We start from the raw sequence: 21,239 nt of genomic DNA, 5'->3' as shown, positions 1-21,239 counted from the left end.
AAGGATTTGAATACTTAGCTAGGGGAAGGGCTTTCTCCTTGGAACAAGTGAGTAAATTATCGGGGAGAAGAGTCTGCTCCAGAGGTTTCAGGAAACTGACTCCACTTTTTCCATCCTCCATGGTCAGGAGACTGGCGACAGGGTTTTCAGGGTGATGATGAACCAGAGGGATATTATCGGGACTATTTTGCTGAGCATCACTACCCTGGCTGTGTGATTTTCTATATCTAAAGAATCACAGAGGTATCTGGGGTAGAGAAGGAGCAAGGTGAAGAGCCCAGAATGAGATAAGAAATAAACACTGCCACCATGGTGACATGGACTGGGAGGTTCAGGGCCGCTTGAAAAGGACTGGAATCTTGCTGCCTTTCTTGTGGAAATCCTGGGATTCTAGTAAGGGAGAGGAGAAAATTAGGCAATTGTTTATTTAAACATTTTTTAATTTATTTTACTTTTGGCTGCCCTGGGTTTTCGTTGCAGCACGTGGGCTCTCTCCAGTTGCAGTGTGCAGGAGCTGCTCTCTGGTTGCTGTGCTCAGGCTTCTCATTGCAGTGGCTTCTCTTGTTGTGGAGCATGGGCTCTAGGTGCGCAGGCTTCAGTAGTTGCGGCATGTGGGCTCAGTAGTTGTAGCTCTCGGGTCCCAGAGCACAGGCTCAGTAGTTGTGGCGCATTCCACGGCGTGTGGAATCCTCCTGGACCAGGGATTGAACCCGTGTCCCCTGCATTGGCAGGCGGATTCCTATCCACCTAGCCACTAAGGAACTCCCAGGAAATTGTTTCTTTTGAAGGAGAAACTAGCATCTAGCATCCTCACATACCCCGGTCTCCAAGATCTGAAAAGCAGCAGATGGAGGGGACAAGGAAGAAATGCCACAGAGAATTGAGTTCCTGTCCTTGCAGTGGACTTGGAAGCAGAGTCCCTGTGATCACATTGGCTGGAGCTCCCAGGAGACGGGAGTGCTGGACCCCGAAGTTCTCTGGATTAGTGGAAGGTGGGGAGAGATGAAAACATGATAGGTAAATACTGAAGTGCAAAGCCCAGCAAAGTGCGAAGGGACTGGGGGCCAGACACAGATGGGAGAGAGAGATGGGTTTTGAAGGATAGAGAGGTTCCTGGAAGGAGATGGAAGCAGTGAGCTTGGGAGCAAATGAGCTCAGTCCTTGAGGCTATATTCAGAAGGACAGAGATAAACAGGAGAGACTGGTCAAGGGAGACAAAGAGAGCCAGATCCTAGAAGTGAAAAGTGAAGAAATGCTTTTTTAAAAAAGTATTTATTTGACTGCACTGGATCTTGGTTGTGGCGCACACCATCTTTCAATTGCAGCATGTGGGATCCAGTTCCCTGGCCAGGGATCGAACCTGTGTCCCTTGGGTTGGCAGAATTCTAACCACTGGACCACCAGGGAGGTCCTTTTTTTTACATTTTAATTGAGATCTCTGGGAACACTGGGATACATCCCTGACTGGCAGAAGTTGGTTGAAGCTGAGAAGTAGGCATCCCTTTTAGATAGGGAACGTGCTTTCCAGTTTCATGGTGCCTCTTTGCTTCACTCTGTTGTATCACCCATCTCATGCAGAATTTGAGTTTGGGATCTTTAATCTAGCCTCTCCTTTTATAGATTGGGACGGGGGTCCCAGAAGTCCAATCACCTGCCCTTTATTAATGCTAATCAGACAAAGGCAGAGCCAGAACTCTTGTCTCCTGGGACCCTTTATTTCTTCTGCTACCAGATGCTGCCTCTTCTTGGGAAACGTTCAGGCCTTTGTGAAGGAAAACTTCCTCCATAGGATTTGTCAGGGAGATGTAGTCAAGTTTGGACTTAATCATAATGAATGTCTCCTGCTGCCCCAGCCACTCTCTTGACAAGTCTTAAGTGAGAATGTGGCCTCTTTGGTATCAGTGGAGTTGGGTAACCCTTGAATCTCAAACTGGAATTGCTTCCCAGATGTCATTGTTTAGTCACTCAGTCATGTCCGACTCTTTGCGACCCCATGGACTATAGCCCACCAGGCTCCTTTGTCCATGGGATTTCCTAGGCAAGGATACTGGAGTGGGTTGCCATTTCCTTATCTAGATGTTGCCGACCCACGGATGGAACCCACATCTGCTGCTTGGCAGGCAGATTCTTTACCTTGTAACCTTAACTTCCCAGATATACTTGAATAAAATGCAGTGACCAATGGGGCACTGCCTAAGGACTCTCATGAGCTACAAACTCTTCACCTAATTTATCAATGAGTTTATGAATGTTTAGTATATAATTAGATGGTTTATTCTCACTCCTTTCCCTGACTTTAGGGGTATCAAATAACTTTACTTAATTAGATGTAAATTCATTATTTTTAAAATAATTTCAAACTTACAGAGACATTAAAAGGCTACTTCAAAGAACCATAATGTTTACCCAGATTCACAAACTAACATTTTGCCAATTTGCCTCATTTTCTCTGTGTGTGTATAAAGAATATCTATAACTTGAATTATTTATTTTTTGGCTGCACCACACGGCATGGGGGATCTTAGTTTCTCGATCAGGGATCAAACCTTCACCCCTGCCTTGGAAGCACAGAATGCTAATCACTGGATCACCAGGGAAGTCCCATAACTTGAACTATTTAATAGTAGGTTGCATAAGTCATGTTCCTTTGCCTATAATACATTTTAACACATCTACAGAGTTAGCACATTTAGGAAATTTATCTGCATGTAACACTTCATAGTCTGTATTCCAAATTAATCAATTTCCCCACTATGTCTTTTATAGCAGTTTTGTTCAGGATTTAGGTCAGGATCAAGTAATTCATCTAGTTTTTAGTCACTCTCAGTTCATTTCAGTTCAGTCGCTCAGTCGTGTCCGACTCTTTGCGACCCCATGAATCGCAGCATGCCAGGCCTCCCTGTCCATCATGAACTCCCAGAGTTCACTCAAACTCACGTCCATTGAGTCGGTGATGCCATCCAGCCATCTCATCCTCTGTCGTCCCCTTCTCCTCCTGCCCCCAATCCCTCCCAGCGTCAGAGTCTTTTCCAATGAGTCAACTCTTTGCATGAGGTGGCCAAAGTACTGGAGTTCCAGTTTAGCATCATTCCTTCCAAAGAAATCCCAGGGCTGATCTCCTTCAGAATGGACTGGTTGGATCTCCTTGCAGTCCAAGGGACTCTCAAGAGTCTTCTCCAACACCGCAGTTCAAAAGCATCAATTCTTCAGCGCTCAGCTTTCTTCATAGTCCAACTCTTGCATCCATACATGACCACTGGGAAAACCATAGCCTTGACTAGATGGACCTTTGTTGGCAAAGTAACATCTCTGCTTTTGAATATGCTATCTAGGTTTAGTCACTTTAGCTGCCTCTAATCTGAAACAGTTCCTCAGCCTTTGTGTTTTATGCCATGGACAGTTCTGAAAAATACAGTCATTCCTAGGTTTCTTTTCTTTTTTTTTCAGCTTTGTACGCATGTACATTTATATGTTAACAGTACGGATTTACGGATTCTTTTATTCAGTGAGCTACGCATGCACGCTAAGTCCCTCAGTGTGTCCAACTCTTTTCGACTCTATGGAATGTAGCCCGTCAGGCTCCTTGGTTCATGGAATTCTTTTTGCAACCCCATGGATTGTAGCCTGCCAGGCTCCTCTGTCCATGGGGTTTTCCGGGCAAGAATACTGGAGTGGGTTGCCATTCCCTTCCCCAGGGGATCTTCCCGACCCAGGAATCAAACCCACTTCTCACGTCTTCTGCATTGGCAGGCATGTTTTTTTTTCACCACTAGCGTCACCTGGAAAGCCACCAAGGAGCTATAATCATTTATTATTTTTGTTTCAATGCTCCACTTGTGCCAGATTTGTCCTCTTCAAGATGGCTATGGCTCTTTGATGTCCTTATAAATGTTTTTAAACTTTATTGTATTTATTATTTTTGGCTGTGCTGGGTCTTTGTTACTACACGTGGACTTTCTCTAGTTGTGGCAGCAGGGGCTGCTCTCTAGTTATGGTGCGAGGGCTTCTCGTTGCCGTGGCCTCTCGTTGCTGAGCAGGGGCTCTAAATCGCACGGGCTTCAGTAGTTGAGGAGCTGCTGCACGTGGGCTCAGTAGTGGTGCACAGGCTTAGTTGCTCCATAGTGTGTGGGATCTTCCCAGACCAGGGACTGAACTATTCTCCTGCATTGGCAGGAGGATTCTTTACCACTGAGCCATCGGGGATGTCCCAATAAATGTTTTTAGTACTTACTTTCTTCAAGGAGCCCTGGTTTGTTTCTGTGGGATATTTAGAAAACAAGCTCTGGGAACTTCTGTAAATATCAGTGTATCTATCTATCTAATTTTTCCCATAAATTTTATTTTACTTAAAAATTATGTATATATTATTTGGCTGCATTATGTCTTAGTTGTGGCATGTGGGATCTTTAGTTGAAGCATGTGGAATCAAGTTCCCCTACCAGGGTCCAAACCTGGGTCCCCTGCATTGGGGGAGCATGGCATCTTAGCCCCTGGACCACAAATCCCTCCTAGAAATGTTATACTGTTGCTTTCCATTCCGGTCCCCCATTTGTGTTCATTTCTCTCAGCCCACATTTGCTGCTCCATACTTCCTCAGCAAGAACCCTAGGACCCAACCTGCCTGCACATTTACTTATGTGTTCAATCCTACAGTACACTCCAAATAGCTTCAGAATTGCCATGCCCTTACTAGAACAAACCGACCTAAGAATTCAAGGTGTAGAGATTTTTTTTTTCTTCAGCAGGTGTTTGAAAGTGACTTGAATTAGTTCCATTTTTTTTTTCTGTTTTGCCCTTCAGGGTGTTATTTTTTACTCATCTACAATAGAGTTGGGTTCATTTATTTACATCTGTATTCAGATTTTAGGTACTCTGTTGATTTAATTGAGTATGTTGACCATTAACATTACTTGAAAAGCCAAAACTATATGAAAAGGCTCAAAGAAGTGTCTCCCTCTCCCCATTCAGGGTTCTGTTGTTTCCCCTCAACAAGAGGGATGTAACCCAACAACCAAGGAACCGTTATTTTTCCCTACCCCTCAAGGGTGCCCGATTTTATTAGTTTTTGGTTTACTCTTCTTGTTCTTCCTTGCAAGAATTTGTGGATACGTTTCTGTTTTATTTCCCCTTCTTCTTGCATACAAGGAAGCACTCTTTACACTTTCTTCACTTAAATCCTGGGAATCACTCCAGAGCAAATCATAGTGATACCATTTTTCTTTTTAAAAAGTACCTATTCATTTGGCTGTACCAGGTCTTAGCTGAGGCACTTGGGACATTTAGTTGTGGCATGTGAGATCTAGTTCCCTGACCAAGGATCGAACCTGGGCCCCCTGCATTGGGAGCCCAGACTCTTAGCCACTGAACCACCACGGAAGTCCCTATCATTTCTAAATAGTATGTAAGATGACAATATTTCATTCATTTATCAATTTATTGAATGACTGTGCCAGCCACTGAGCTAGACAGGAAGGAGAGAGAAATGAGTAAAATATCGCCCCTTACCTTAATGATCTCAGGCTCCAATAGAAAGCGAAATCATACAAACAAACAACAGCAGCAACAACCATCACAGTGCTCTGGGAACTTAAAGGAGGGAGTCAATAACAAGTTGTTCAAAAGGACTAACACCTGAGCTTGAATAATGAGAACTAGGTGAATAAACAGCACTTTCAAAGGCAGAGTTGAACAAGGGCAAGGCAGGTTGCAGAAATTAGAGTTTAATGGGCTGAAACTTAAGAGTGTGGGAGCAGTATGTGAGTGGGGAGACGGGAGCGCCCATAATGCTGCTGAAGAGGTGGCCTGGCACCACGTGGTACAGTTAATGCCAGGAAAAGCTGGACAGTTATTCAGACACTCAGGAGACATGGTCTTCAAAATAACACTTGAATCCATTCACTTCACAGGTATTTAACGGACTGCCTGCATTATGCCAGGTACCACAGAAGGAGCAGTAAGAGTAAGATCTCAACCATTAGGGAGCAGATACCAGCTTCCCTGCTGGCTCAGACGGTAAAGAATCCACCTGCAACTCGGGAGACCTGGGTTTGATCCCTGGATTGCGAAGGTCCCCTGGAGGGCATGGCAACCCACTCCAGTATTCTTGCCTGGAGATTCCCCAGAGGAGAGGACCCTGGCAGGCTACAGTCCATGGGGTCGTGAAGAGTTGGACATGACTGAGCGACTAAGCACACACACCAGCAGTAAAACAGAATGGAAGGAGCTCACAGAATAAAGTGGGGGGAAACTGCTGGCCAAACAGCAGTTTGGGAAACCCCAAACTCTCAAAACTAGGAGTGAGGCTGGGTGAAGGAGCACTTCTCAAAGAGTAAGACAGACTTTTAGCTAAGTATGTGCATGTTCAGGGGAGAGTTGAGAGATGGAAGAGTTCCAATGGTAACACCTGGAGGGAAGAGAGACTGAGATATTGAAAGTTTCACCTGGACTAAGACCTATCACTCCTGCACTGCATTCTCCACCTTGCAAAGAGTAATCCTTTAAAAATGCAAATCTGTCCTCTTCATTTTCTGAAAAAGGCTCCCCACTGGTCTCAGGTTACCTATCTTTTCAGTTTCTATTTTTAAAACTTACTTCCTCTTATTTTATGCTACAGACATGCTGAAGTTTTTTTACCTTGTCGTGTCCTATTCCCCTTGCCTAGAAATCCATCACCCAACATTGAAGTAGGTGTCACTCTTACCTACTCTTAGGGGCCTGTGCTTCACCTAATAGATCCCATCTGTCTGAATCCACTGCTAGTTTAAACTCCTTGAGGGTAGGAAGTGGTTTAATTATTAACAGTTATATCCAAGGCACCTAGTCTAATGTCCTAAAGAGTGTAGTTGCTCAACTGTGTCCGACTTTTTGTGACCCCATGGCTTGCAGCCTGTCAGGCTCCTCTGTCCATGGAATTCTGCAGGCAAGAAGACTGGAGTGGGTTGCCATTCCCTTCTCCAGCGGATCTTCCTGACCCAGGGATCAAACCCGGGTCTCCTGAATTGTTGACAAATTCTTTATTGTCTGAGCCACCAGGGAAGTCCCATGTCCTAAATGCCCAACTAATTTGAATGACTGAAAGCTGTTTTCATTGTAGAGTAGGGTGGAAGATTTTTAACTAGACCCTCGGAACTTTGGTCTTCACCCTCTTTGTTACTACAGTTTAAGATTCATTCTGGGCTTCCCTGGTGGCTCAAATGGTAAAGAATCTGCCTGCAATGTCTCTGGGAGAGACTACCTAGAGAAGGGATAGGCTACTCACTCCAATATTCTTGCAGGGAGAATTCCATGGACAGAGGAGCCTGGTGGGCTACAGTCAGTCCATGGGGTCGCAGAGTCGGACACAACTGAGCGACTGCACTTTGACTTGCCACTTCTACTTTAAGGGTTCATTCTAGGGCATGGAGAAACCATTAGTTTGAAAATCACTGAAATAATTTAGAATTAGGTATAGAGTTATCTCCAAAGATCAGCATGCTCAAACTGATAACATTAATGCCTATCAACCTTTTATGGAAAGCAGATAAAGTCCCCATGAAACCTACCACAAGCCTAAAATAAGTATCCGTTCTTTTGCCGGGACTTTTTTTGTACTCAAGACTCCGCCCATGGGCCTCAAATGGCGGAAGAACTGCACGCTACGTCGTGACTTCTCACACTACTGCGGAGGTATCCCGACGCTACGCCGCCGGCGTAGGCGGGGCGGCCGGCTCTTCCTTCCTCTCTGCTTCTTCGGCTCCACCCCCAGCGTTTCACACGCTCATTGTGAAGCGACAGCGGCAGGCAGTCTTCAAGGCTGCCTGAGACCTAGAGACCCTAAGTCCTTGGCGCACGCAAGCGCCCCGCGCTGCTCTTTCCCCACTCCAAAGGCGAGGGGCGCGAGATTCACCTTTCTTTATTCTTTCTTCTCCCGCCCGCAGCTAACCGCCCCGGTGCGCGCGGACATCTCGGGCCGCCGCTCCCTCCTCCCCGCCCCTCCCCCTTCGGGAGCTCCCGCCCGCGCACTCCTCCCCCTCCCCTTTCCCCGGCGACGCGCACGCGCGCCAAGCCGGCTCGCGCCCTCTCGCTTTCCTCCGGCCCGCGAGACCCCCTCCCCTTCCGCCTCGCGGTGCTTCCTCGCGCCGCGGTCTTCTCTATCCACCCCCGACACCGCGGGGCTTGCCCCCGCCCGCCAACGGCGGGTCCCCAGCTTCCCAGTCCCCTTCGCTTCCCGCGCTCTCCGGCGGGGGCCCAGCCCCGGCCTCCTCTCTCCCTCCCTTCCCCCTAATTCCCCTTCCGGACGCTGCCATCATGTTGAAGCCTCAGCCGCCACAACAGACCTCCCAGCCCCAGCAGCCGCCCCCCACGCAACAGGCTGTGGCCCGTCGCCCTCCCGGGGGCACCAGCCCGCCCAACGGCGGTCTCCCGGGGTCCCTGGCCTCCACCTCGGCTCCCCCAGGACCTCCTGCGGCCGCCTCCCCCTGCCTGGGGCCTGCAGCCGCTGCCGGGAGCGGGCTCCGCCGGGGAGCCGAGGGTATCTTGGCGCCTCAACCGCCGGCACCGCAGCAGCAACATCAGGAGAGGCCAGGGGCAGCGGCCATCGGCAGCGCCAGGTGAGGATGGTGGGTTTCCGGGCGCTAGAGCCGAGGTGGCCGAGACCTGTACACCGCGCCAGGCAGACTTCTAGCCTGGCCACCTTTGAGGGGCACCAGGGGGAGTGGGAAAGCCCCGTGAAGCTGGGGGTGGGCCCTCAGGTCCTAACTGGTCGGAGGAAGAGGGTCCCTGGTGGCCACCGGGGTATTCAGGGGCAGTGCTCAGTTCTGCGAGCGTAGTCAGGGCTCGGGAGCTTGGGCCTTAAGGGCAAGCAGGGCGCATCCCGCCGGCGGCGTCGGAACGGGGAGTTGGGGGGGGTGAAGAGGTGATCGGGGTCCCCGGCTCCATTACCACGAAGGGTCTCGCGGTTCCCGTCTTCAGCCAATGGGGAGTCAGCTGCGGGAAGGGGTCCCTGGCCGTAGCCAATGGAGAGGGGCGCGCGGCTCACAGTTTGGCCAATGGGGAGGGAGGGACTTGGTAGCGAGTTGCTACCTCCCCGTCCCAGTCTGGCCAGTAGGAGGGGAGCAGGGTGGGCGGGGGGACGGAAGGAGGGACTGAGAGGACTGCGGGCTGGGAACCTCCAGCGCGCGCGCTCTTCCCGTACGTGCGCGCGGATGCTGTGTCTTATGACCCGGCCATTCTCCAGCCTCGGGTAACATATAGGGCAGCGGCTGGGAGTGTTCGTGGACGGGTTCGCCTGGTGTTCTTGGATGAGTGGTGCACACCCGACTCGGTTTCTTCTGTTTGTGGGTTTATGGAATTGAGAGTGGAGGTACACGCAGGCGCAGTGGGTTCTGATCGCGGGAGGGAGGGCGATTTTGAAGAGGCCCGTGGGCTTTAGTGCGCAAGCGCAGACCGGGCGAGGCCTCTGGGTGGATAGCTTTTGCGGCTGCGCTGTCCCCCAGCCCTGCCAGCGGCCCCCTGATCGCCCTCTTCAACCGCCGGTTACATCAGCCAGCGAGAAGCAGGGTTACTGGGTGATAGGTGACCCCTCCCAGAGTGGGTAACAGGCTGAATGAGTAAAGAGGTCCAGAAGGGTAGATTGTAGAGGGAGTACCTTCACTCCTAGTTTGGGGCGTAAGGCTGCGGGAAATGATGGTCTTTCCTGTTTGGGAGGTAATTTACCTGAACCTAGGCAGTTCAAAATTTGCGTTCTCTGAGCTCCCACTGTTACATCTGGCTGGGGTTATTGTCGAAAACCGTAACCGTAACGTTCGTCATTTGGAAGCCTGCAGCCCTGGCCCTCTTGCAGAAACGTTGTGTTGAATTGGCTTTTAAAGCAGTTGACAGACGTTGATGGTTGAGCCTATTTTACTGGTATTTGGAGGAAATGGCTTTTAGTGCTTTTCTTCCTCTGTGAAGTGAGAATCTGAAAATCTGTTGGTTAATGATTTGTAGCCTAAGTCGTCATCGTCACATAGTGTGTGGTCTTGGTATAGAGTCCTTTGAAAGCAATTGAATAAAAGGGCTTGACCGTACTTAAATAACTAGCTTCTTGTTTCCTTCTCTTATAGGGGACAAAGCACAGGAAAGGGACCTCCACAGTCACCGGTGAGTGCCTTTTCTCCCCTAAGGCACGGATACTTAAAAGATACATATATGGGAATAGAGGGCAGACTAGGTGCAGAAATAGATGTGTTCCGAAGGGCAAGGATCCCATATGTTCGAGGTGGTTATGAGTGGAGTGTGGACATTGTGAAGGAGGGTAAGGTGTTGACTGGCTGTTTCTTTATTTTTGTCTCTCTCCTGTGTTACTGACAGGTGTTTGAGGGTGTCTACAACAATTCCAGAATGCTGCATTTCCTTACCGCTGTTGTGGTAAGTGGGCCCCTTGCTGCTAGCTTGAGGGATGTAACGCATCGGTTTGCTAGAGGTACTCTTCTGTTTTCTTTCCCCTGCTCTTTCAGGGTTCCACTTGTGATGTAAAGGTGAAGAACGGTACCACCTATGAGGGTATCTTCAAGACGCTGAGCTCAAAGGTTAGTGTACTCAAATTAGCTTTCTTTTTGGAGTTTCATGGGAGAAAGAAGAGAATGAAATAGGTTCATTGAAGATACAAAGTTGAGTGGTTTTGGACAACATGATGGCTAGCCTCGTTTTTGTAGGCCTGTGTCAGAATAGTGCTGCATGCAGTTAAAGATGTGGGTTTGAAATGTGAGGGCTGGGTATTTTGATGTGATGTTTTAAGTTTGGGGCTTTGACTAAATCCCGTGGGTGATGTTATTAAGACAGTGCACTTGAGAATGTGGTGTTGGGGAAAGTTTAAAAAGGGTAAAATTAAAAGTCATATTTTTGTCTTCACGTTTCTTAATACTGACCCTTGGTTGCTGGGAAATGGAACTTTTATAGTTTGAACTGGCAGTGGACGCTGTGCACCGGAAGGTATCGGAGCCAGTGGGTGGCCCTCGTCGGGAAGACATAGTGGACACCATGGTGTTTAAGCCAAGTGATGTCATGCTTGTCCACTTCCGAAATGTCGACTTCAATTATGCTACTAAAGGTATTTATTGGTGCAGGCTGTTGTGTCAGACCTGGTTCTTGAGTAGAAGGCAAAGAATGTGATGTTCTGATTCTCTTCCTTCCTGTTGTTTATCACCTTATTTCTGAGGAGGATGACTGGAAGTTTTTCCTTGAGAACATGTGTTAATGTCTAAGATACAGTGGGGTGAATTCCAGCCTGTGTTGTGGTTCATACTTTCCCTGCTTTGTTTTCAACTCCTTGCTTCTTTTGAACTCTTGGAACAAGTCTTTTTATGCTGCCCTGCACCCCCAAACTCTGACACACAAAAGCTTGCCTTTGCTTCTGTGGTGGGAAGGGTGTTGGAAAGAAGGCTATGAAATACCACCTGACCCCTGATCTTCAATTTACCCTCACAGATAAGTTCACTGACTCGGCCATTGCCATGAACTCGAAGGTGAATGGGGAGCACAAAGAGAAGGTGCTTCAGCGCTGGGAGGGCGGTGATAGCAACAGTGATGACTACGACCTGGAGTCTGACATGGTACAGTCCCTTCTGCAGAGCCCTAGAGCAGGGAAGCTGCTGCCCAAGTGTGGGTGTTAGCCGTGACATCATTCTTGGACCCAAGAATTGCTGGGGTGGGCAGGGGGGAAATCTTTTACTATTGGCTGTTGATGGTGGTCAGAGTCCAATGGAAAGATGTAGAACATACTCAAACAAATACTCATTTTTCTACCGTCAGTAACTGATAACTGTTAAAATTTGCTTCAAATCAGTTTTTTTCCAGCCTGGGGAAAAAAAAAGATATAGATGAGATTGCATGTTGTATAGGCCCATTTCTCTTCCTCCGAACAACTATCTTGATTTAAAATTTGTCAGTGAATTGTTACTTCACTGTATTAGTTTGTTTAAAATTTGCTTTTCCTACCTATTTTTGGATGTTTCATTTTGGTATATAGATCCTAGTCATTGCTTTTAACTAAATGCATTGAGCTATTTGTATGTATATACTTGGGTGTATGCACAGTATATTGTATTTATCCCTTTTCTTATTGGTGTTTCTGGGCCATTATTTTGGTATTAAAAATAGTATCTCACTGAATTTTTAGAATGTGTATCCTCATGCACTTAGGTCAGAATTTCTCTGGGATATAAATCTGGAAATGGATGTCAGGTCCTAAAGACTTCTATGTCTTGGAAACTGCCAGTTTGTACTGCAGTCAGTAGATGGCCGTCCCATCAGTCCTGTTCCTTTTTTTCCCACTCTTGGTTTGGTCAGATTTTTAATCTTTCAACCTGAGGGAAGAAAAAGATTGGTTATTATTGCTTTCCTTGCTGATCTTTGAAACATTCTCCCTCTTTATCTAGTCTAATGGATGGGACCCCAACGAAATGTTCAAGTTCAATGAGGAGAACTATGGTGTAAAGACCACCTATGACAGCAGTCTCTCTTCTTACACGTGAGTGTCTTTTGGTAGTTCCCATGGTGCAGTTTGAGGTATGGGGTCATCAACAGAAGGGAGGTCTCTAGGTGGACCATAGCTTTTGTACATGTTTTTCTGGGTGTCTGGGTTGCCGTCTCCCCACTCCTGATCTGCCTTGTGAACTCCTCATGCAAAGGTTTTTCTCTTTCTCATAATCTTGATTCCGTGGGTAGAATTAACTGCTTTTTTAGTGCATACTTTTCCTGTAAAATCTTAACAAATTTATATGTGTGTCTCAGTGTCCCTCAGATTCAGAGATGCCTTGCTGCTCTGCCTAGGACCCTGCTACATGCCAGATCAGTGTATGCTGAGTTGTTGAGGGTTTAAACACCGACATGTCTGAGCTAGTGATAGGACTGATAGAAATGTCTTTCTTTTTCTTCCCTCTTGTCCCGTGGCCCTGGGGTGGTGACGGTCCTCACAGGGTGCCCTTAGAGAAGGACAATTCAGAAGAATTCCGTCAGCGGGAGCTGCGTGCTGCCCAGTTGGCCCGAGAGATTGAATCGAGCCCCCAGTACCGCCTGCGGATCGCCATGGAGAATGATGATGGGCGCACGGAAGAGGAGAAGCACAGTGCAGTTCAGCGACAGGGCTCAGGGCGTGAGAGCCCCAGCTTGGCAGCCAGGTGATTGCTGGGGGCGGCTGGTCCTGGTGGGGCTCAGTGTTTGCACCCGGAGTTTGCTGTATACTTTTGTTGAAGCCTCACAATGGCATAGGTTAATATGTAGTTACTCCCAATTTTTTGGTTTAGGTTAGGGCCAAGGGCTTGTTAAATACTCTTGTTGAAGCCTCACAATCATATAGGTTAATACGTAGTTATTCCGAATTTGGGGGTTTAGGACACTGAAGCCTAGAACTATTAATTTGTCTGAAGTAATAAGGCTAAAGATTAGGGATTAAGACAGGTTCCCCACCCCCACCCCCCGCCCAGATTTTTGATACTTTTTTTTTTTCCTTTTCCTTTTTTTGCTTTCTGCTGCACTCTGCAATTTGTAGGATTTTAGTGCCCCAACCAGGAACCTAGACCCTCAGCATTGAAAGTCCAGAGTCCTACCCCTAGGGAATTCCCCATTTTTTTTTTTTTTTCTGCGTTTCATGCCTACGTGTGTCTTAACTTCTCCTTTCATGAAAATGAAACCGAAGTGTATTGTATCTTAATCCACAGTGTGATACTACCTGTCTTATAGGTCAGGAGGAGGGTAGGATTATGGAGCACTGGCTGCTTTGGTCTGGTCAGGGGTAGCTGCAATGTAGGGTCATAATCCTGGAACCACAGGACAGTTTCTCAAGGGAAATAGTGCAGAAAGCTGAAGTCAGGCATATTTGTGTGTGTGCATTGAGGCAGGAGGTGGACTTTATAAGGAGGGTTTCATTCTTGGGAAATGTGTGTTTTGTGGCTACTTGATGTTATTTGAACTCTCTCCCCCAGGGAGGGAAAGTATATCCCTCTACCCCAGCGAGTTCGGGAAGGTCCCCGGGGAGGCGTTCGCTGCGGTAGTTCTCGGGGCGGCCGGCCTGGCCTTAGCTCTTTGCCGCCTCGTGGCCCTCACCATCTTGACAATAGCAGCCCTGGCCCAGGTTCTGAGGCACGCGGTATCAATGGAGGTGAGTTAGGAAGCCGACTTGATGGTGGCGGGAAAGGGGATGGTGGTAGGTGGCAAGGAAAAGGATTTAGGTGGGTTGGATGGAAGTTGCATTGATAGTCATGTAATAGCAGGAACTCTGCCTCTTTTTTCCCCATCTTTAAAAAAAAAAAAAAAAAATAGGCCCTTCCCGCATGTCCCCTAAGGCCCAGCGACCTCTGAGAGGTGCCAAGACTCTGTCTTCCCCCAGCAGCAGGCCTTCTGGAGAAGCCTCTGTTCCACCTCCTCCTGCAGGTAAGATTCCAGCAGTGTTACATGAAGAAATGGTTAGGGGTGTAAATAGTCAGTTGTTAGAATGCTGGGCTGGGAGAGTTCCAAGATAAAGGTGTTTTGGAGGTTAGGATTTATGCTTTTTAGGAAAGAATTTTTCAGTTTCCCTCAGGGAGAAATTCCAGCATGGCAATCGATGCATTGTGTCTGGCTGGCAGGTGCCTTCTGTTTAAATTAGTTAGCAACTAATTTTAAGGGAGGAGAAATCATAGAAAATGTTTTAATATCTTATGAAATACAGAAAGTTCTGCCAACACAGAACCTGTCTTGCTGTATAGTTCTGGTTGGCTGGAACTGAGTCATGACTGCCCTTTGGAGCATTCCAGTCTTTCATGGTACCCATGAGGCCATTTTATCTGCTTACCTTACCTGCCTTGCACTTCTAAACATTTAGTTTGTAACCTTGTAGATAAACTTTCCTTGGTGTTTCTGGTGAGTCCCTAGTACTCACTGCTCAATGTCCAGCAGTGACCAACACAAATCACTCTCCCTTTTGTTCCAGTGGGCCGGATGTACCCGCCGCGCTCTCCCAAATCAGCTGCCCCCGCCCCAATCTCAGCTTCCTGTCCTGAGCCTCCCATGGGCTCAGCAGTACCAACCTCTTCAGCTTCCATCCCAGTGACATCAGCAGTTGGGGATCCTGGAGTAGGCTCTGTTTCCCCAGCTTCTCCAAAGATCTCACTGGCCCCCACAGATGGTAAGAGCCACCTGGTGGGGGACTGCGGACAGTGGGAAGTGTGCTTCTGGACAGAAGGGCCTTCATGTGTCTGTTCTTTCTTGCTCAGTAAAAGAACTCCCGGCCAAGGAACCTGGAAGGACGCTGGAGTCCCAGGAGTTGTCCCGGATTGCAGCGAAAGGTGAGCATTGTTGTCTTTCCTGCCAGCGTCTCGTGCCCTTTTGATTAGGGAACATTTCGGTTAGGGAAGTGTTGCGATTCAGAAACAGATGACGGTGGATCAGCCCTTTGATCCTAACTTAAAGGTTCTAACAAGCTCAGCTTTTTCCCTTGGTTTCTTTGTTCTTTGGGTTGCTGTGTAGCCACCTTCAAGAAAAGAAAAGTGTGTTTCCTCCTTTTTTTCTCTTTCTCATAGTCCCTGGCCTTCAGAATGAACAGAAGCGTTTTCAGCTGGAAGAACTGAGAAAGTTTGGGGCCCAGTTTAAGGTAAGTGAAATGTGGGAATGATTAGGATGTTAACACGAAGGAGATGCAGGTTGAGGGGTCGGGGGAGAGGTTTATGGAATAGGCACTGGGTGGCATTTAGAGATTAGAGCACGCAAAGATGAAGGAAGGAAGGTGAGTCTGGGGTTGAGATAGGAGAGTACTCTCTATGTTGTATGTTTCTGTCCTTGTAGCTTCAGCCCAGTAGCTCCCCTGAGACCAGCTTGGATCCTTTTCCTCCACGGATCCTGAAAGAGGAGGCCAAAGGGAAGGAGAAGGAGGTGGATGGTCTTTTGGCTTCAGAGCCCCTGGGGTCTCCTGTTTCCTCGAAGGCCGAATCAGTATCGGACAAGGAGGACAAACCGCCCCTGCCAGCAGCAGGGGGTGCCGAGGGGCCGGAGCAGCCTCCGGCACCTTGCCCAAGCCAAACTGGCAGCCCCCCAGTGGGCCTCATCAAGGGAGATGACAAGGATGAGGGCCCAGTTGCTGAGTGAGTGGGGTGGGGAGCTGGGGCGGGTGTCTGGTGACAAGAGGCAGGCCGTGAGAATTTACTCCATTTTTCTCTCTTAGACAAGTAAAGAAGTCAACATTGAACCCCAATGCCAAGGAGTTCAATCCCACTAAGCCCCTGCTCTCTGTGGTGAGATGGGACAGGGGAATGTGGGCTGGGGTTTCCATGAGGAGTGGGAGCTGGGTGTGGGGGGAGTGAGGAGCAGTTATACAAGTATATTAGGACCGCAGCAGTTGTGGAAGCAGGTCTTAGCAGTGGCTGGCCGGGTATCGTGAAGTATCTGACAGATAATTATGGGTTCCTCACTGGGACTTGGCGTTTGGTTTGGGGGGAGTCAGAGTTTGGCAGTTAGGAGCATGGGCTTCATTTGGGCCCACTGACTGCGCTTGAACCTCTTGCAAGCTCTGTGATCTTGGATGAACCACTTAACCTCTCTGCCTCAGTTTCCTTGCCTGTAATTTAAGATTGCTCATCTCCTGTGGGTTGATGTGAGGTTTAACCAAGATAAAATGTAGGAAATGCTTGGTGCACAGCACTCTGGATGCCCTTGACTGGGAGAGGAGGGTGGTATAGAGAAGTCATTAAGGTATCTTGTACATGTCCTCATTTGCCTCTTACAGAATAAATCCACCAGTACTCCGACTTCTCCTGGGCCCCGGACTCATTCAACTCCCTCCATCCCGGTGCTGACAGCAGGCCAGAGTGGGCTCTATAGCCCCCAGTACATTTCCTACATACCTCAGATCCACATGGGACCAGCTGTTCAGGTAAGAGAAGAGACGGGTGGGCCCAGGGTAAGAGGTATGACTGAGCTGACTGGGGGACCAAGGCCCGCCTGTCGTGGGCGTTTACGAGCGGGTTGTTCAGCCTCGCCTGTGTTCTGGTCCCCAGGCACCGCAGATGTATCCTTATCCTGTGTCCAACTCAGTGCCTGGACAGCAGGGCAAGTACCGGGGCGCCAAAGGTGAGCAGGGTCAGGAGGGGCCCCACGCGGCGCCGTCCGCTGCCTACTGGCAGATGGAGCTTGAGCTCTGCACCGTCTTCCCCCCACCCGCAGGCTCCCTGCCCCCCCAGCGCTCGGACCAACACCAGCCAGCCTCCGCCCCTCCCATGATGCAGGCTGCCGCCGCCGCTGCCGGTCCACCTCTGGTGGCCGCCACCCCTTACTCTTCCTACATCCCCTACAACCCACAGCAGTTCCCAGGCCAGCCCGCCATGATGCAGCCCATGGCCCACTACCCCTCGCAGGTGACTGAGGCAGGGAGGAAGGTGGGGTACAGAGTCCTGGCATCTTAGCAAGCCTCCTCCACCTCCCATACTTAGGAGCTGACAGGAGAAGCCAGCAGGAGTTCTGGGTGGTGGGGTCCAACTTGGGCTTCAGTCTTGGCCCAGTAGTAGGACCCCAGGGAGGCAGTGGATTCTGGGGCCTTTGTTTTTTCCTTCTGTAAAGTATAGCATCTACTTGATAAGGTTATTGTGAATGTGAAGTAAGGTGACCATGATGAGAGCAGAGTAGTACTGTGTCCGGGTTGTCTGGCAGCAGGGTACTCTCCCAGGCCCTCTGCTGGGCCAACCGCTTCTCCTCCTCCTCCAGCCGGTGTTTGCCCCCATGCTTCAAAGCAACCCACGCATGCTGACGTCGGGGAGCCATCCCCAGGCCATCGTGTCATCCTCCACCCCTCAGTACCCTTCTGCAGAGCAGCCCACCCCCCAGGCCCTTTATGGTGAGTTCTGTCCTGTCCCCCAACCCGGGCCATGCTGCTCAGCTCCTCCGGGGTGCCTGTCACTGATTGTCTTCCCTTTCCTGCTGTAGCCACCGTTCACCAGTCCTATCCGCACCATGCCACGCAGCTCCATGCCCACCAGCCGCAGCCGGCCACCACGCCTACTGGGAGCCAGCCGCCGTCCCAGCATGCGGCCCCCAGTCCTGTCCAGGTGCCTGCTGTGGGGTATCCACGTGGTGGAGCAGGGATGGGTGGCTGAAAGAGAGGACTAGGACTTGGGGTCATTCCCTAGTGGGGAGAACCTGGGGGTCAGAGGTGGTACCGGAAGTGGCACTCACTGGTCACCTTGCCCTGATGACAGCACCAGGCGGGGCAGGCCCCACACCTGGGCAGTGGACAGCCGCAGCAGAACCTGTACCACCCAGGGGCCCTGACAGGCACGCCGCCTTCTCTGCCACCGGGACCTTCTGCCCAGTCCCCTCAGAGCAGCTTCCCCCAACCAGCCGCTGTATATGCCATCCATGCCCACCAGCAGCTGCCCCACGGCTTCACCAACATGGCCCATGTTACCCAGGTAAGAGCCCATGCCACCTGCCCTGAGCCGTGGGGTGCCCCTCCCGGAATCAGCGGTGCGCCTGTTCCCTCTGTGCCGCTGCCTGGGGTTCTCCGACCTTGTGAAGCTGCCATGGTGCTCGCAGCCCTTTTCTGTTCTCCACAGGCCCATGTCCAAACTGGAATCACAGCAGCCCCGCCCCCTCACCCTGGGGCTCCCCACCCGCCCCAGGTGATGCTGCTGCACCCACCCCAGAGCCATGGGGGCCCCCCCCAAGGCGCGGTGCCCCAGAGTGGGGTGCCTGCACTCTCAGCTTCCACACCCTCACCCTATCCCTACATCGGACACCCCCAAGGTGAGCAGCCTGGCCAGGCGCCTGGATTTCCAGGAGGAGCCGATGACAGGATTCGTGAGTTCTCGTTAGCTGGGGGTATTTGGCATGGAAGAGCTGATGGGCTGCAGGTGGGGCAGGATGCACGGGTTCTGGGCGGGGAGTGAGGGGTCTTGGAGGCAGGGCTGTCCCACAGGGCGCCTGCCGACCTGCACCTGTCTGTGAAGTATGTAGGGTGGGCAGAAGCCACAGTCGCCGCCGCCAGGGGCTTGCTCCTGGCTCTGTCCTTTGCTTCCCTCCGTCCTCGCTCAGTTGTGATCCAGCAGCCCCCCTCCCCACTGCCTCCCCAGCTCTCAGTGACCCCGACTGTCTCCTGACTTAGCCGAGGTAAGGTCAGCGCAGTAGACAGGGCCAGGCTGGGGTGTGGGGGGCTGAGCTGGGCACGTGAGGAAGGGCTCTGGCTCATGGGGAAACGGCGATTGATCTGTGCTTCTGACAGCCCCATGAGACACCTCGAGGCGGCCGCTCCTACCAACACTCCCCCCCACACCCCACACTGGACGGCATTGGATGAAGGGACAGCTGCTTGGGTTCTAATGCTCCTGCTCTCTTCTCTTTCCCCTCCAACCAGTTCAATCTCATCCCTCCCAGCAGCTCCCCTTCCACCCCCCGGGGAACTGAAGATTGTCCTGGCCGCGACCTGAGACCTCCATGAGTGGAGGGAAGAGTGATCTATGTCTCTTCCCCCAGCAGCTCGGACCAGTCCCAGCCCCCCACCCCCTTTCCCCGCCCCGGGGGAGCTGGGGAATTCCTGCCAAGCACCTTGAATGGGAAGGGCCTCAAAGTGGGCAGGGCCAGGGTCCAGCGGGGGTGGGGGGGGTTCCTGCTCTGCCCCTGCCCATCCCCACCCCATCTTGCCCTCCCGTCCTCATCTATCCCCCCCTCCCCGCTGGAGATGGAAGATCTTTTATTTTCTATTATTTATAACCTTGGGCCCCCTGTTCTTTCTTCCCCATTAACTTGAGTCACCTGCGTAAGAGAAACAGACACGCCCCGCAAGGATGGTTGGACAAGGACTTTTACTTTTTATTACATAAAAATATTTAAAAAAATTAAAAAAAAATAAAATTTTAAACTAACTTAACCAGCCTGTAGTTTTCTGTTTGAATAGGAAGACGGTAGCGGTTGGTTTTACGAGATTTCTAAGGTGGGGGCACTGTAGGTGCCCGCCCAGAGTATCTAGAGATGCCCTTTGTGGCTCTGCCGTGCAGGCCCACCATTGTCTCAAAGGCTGTTTTCTCACCTCAAAACTGGCCTCATCGTGAGGTGTGACTTGAGGTTTTCATTTCTAAGGAAAGTACTTTGTGAATTACATCTCTTTGCACTAAAAAGTACAGTTGTGTTTTGGGCCACCTGAAATAAGGGCGGAGTGGTGCACAGCTGAGAGGTCCTGGTTGTGGGTGAGCTATAGGATGAAGCTGCTGGTGAAAGTGGCGGAGGGCTGGGTTGAGCCAGGCTGAGGGAAGCAGGGGCTGGATTAGATAGACGGGGGCCAGGTATGGGATGGAGAAAGAATAGGCTCCAGGAGGAGTTGGGAATTCTTTATTAATAGGACCTGGTATTCGTTTCTTATCTGTAAAGTGCATATTTTACCAGTAGAGGATAGAGAATGGGACTGATCTGTAGCCTCTAATTGGCTGTTAAAAAGGGCCGGGTTTGGGACTTCCCTGGTGGTCCAGTGGCTAAGACTGTGTTCCCAATGCAGGAGGCCCTGGGTTTGATCCCTGGTCAGGGAACTAGATCCCACATGCTGCAACTAAGACTCGGTGCAGCCAGATGTTTTTTAAAGACGCAGATGTGCGGTCCCAAGTGACAGCTCTCCAACTGGGGTTGGGAGGCCTTGATGGAGGTAGCAGCAGGAAAGCTTTCGGGTGGGCTCCAGATGTTTGCAGTGCAGATGGAGACCTGGTTTCTGTAGTGCTGGAGACATACGTAATTGCAGCTGTTCCTGGGTAGCCCTCTTAATAATTTATTCCTAAGAGCAGAAATCTGATGAGCTATAAGGAACTTAGCCTCCACCCTGACTGAATCTGCCTGAAAACTCTCAGCTTCTCATTGCACGCTGAAGTAAAACAAGTACGTTTTCCTGGTGGACAGCACTTTTCATGAAATTGCTTTATCTGAAGTTTGCCTCGTTCTGGGCCTAAGAGCGTCCATTCTCTTGAGCTGTTTGTGAGTAGGTTGCCTGTCCTGAGTATATTCATTTGTCAGGATACAAGTTTGAAAGGGTGCCATTAATCCCTGTTGAATGCCACCTGTGTTACTGGGGGTCATCCCAAAATCTCAGCATTTTACCCCATGTGATTTGATAAACCTTGTTAATTTTAAATCTCAGTAATTAATATTAAAAATGAAACTTTCATTCTATAATGTCTCACTCCTGTTTGGACTTAGTGATAACCCATCAAGCCTACAAATTATTTACCAAGTATAATATTCTATGTGCTGGGTCTAGAGGCAGGATAGAACACCCAGTA

General features: G+C 50.0%; 1 protein-coding gene across 11 annotated transcripts; it reads left to right on the top strand.

Moving 5' to 3' along the window:
* The first annotated feature begins 7,755 nt into the window (after positions 1-7,755).
* Positions 7,756-19,846, top strand: ATXN2L (ataxin 2 like). Of its 11 annotated transcripts, none has more exons than XM_061401513.1 (23): positions 7,756-8,588; positions 10,083-10,119; positions 10,330-10,386; positions 10,476-10,547; positions 10,918-11,068; positions 11,446-11,570; positions 12,396-12,487; positions 12,936-13,136; positions 13,941-14,116; positions 14,278-14,388; positions 14,927-15,121; positions 15,210-15,281; positions 15,516-15,586; positions 15,778-16,073; positions 16,154-16,223; positions 16,715-16,861; positions 16,986-17,058; positions 17,152-17,342; positions 17,689-17,818; positions 17,908-18,029; positions 18,180-18,392; positions 18,537-18,726; positions 19,357-19,846. In XM_061401513.1, exons 1-23 carry the CDS (start codon positions 8,287-8,289, stop codon positions 19,404-19,406), a joined length of 3,144 nt encoding a protein of 1,047 aa, XP_061257497.1. In that variant the 5' UTR covers positions 7,756-8,286; the 3' UTR covers positions 19,407-19,846. The 11 variants fall into 11 exon arrangements, 10 of the variants coding, with proteins under 10 accessions (XP_061257497.1, XP_061257492.1, XP_061257501.1 ...); XR_009733528.1 differs by having other exon boundaries at positions 8,096-8,588; positions 18,537-19,089; XM_061401518.1 differs by lacking the exon at positions 18,537-18,726 and adding an exon at positions 18,727-18,780 and having other exon boundaries at positions 8,096-8,588.
* The last annotated feature ends 1,393 nt before the right edge of the window (positions 19,847-21,239 follow it).

This window comes from Bos javanicus, chromosome 25 (genome assembly GCF_032452875.1).
Source record: "Bos javanicus breed banteng chromosome 25, ARS-OSU_banteng_1.0, whole genome shotgun sequence".
NCBI classification, from domain to species: domain Eukaryota; kingdom Metazoa; phylum Chordata; class Mammalia; order Artiodactyla; family Bovidae; genus Bos; species Bos javanicus.
The sequence above is the reverse complement of the archived record's forward strand: the minus strand, read 5'-3'. Positions and strand labels throughout refer to the sequence as shown.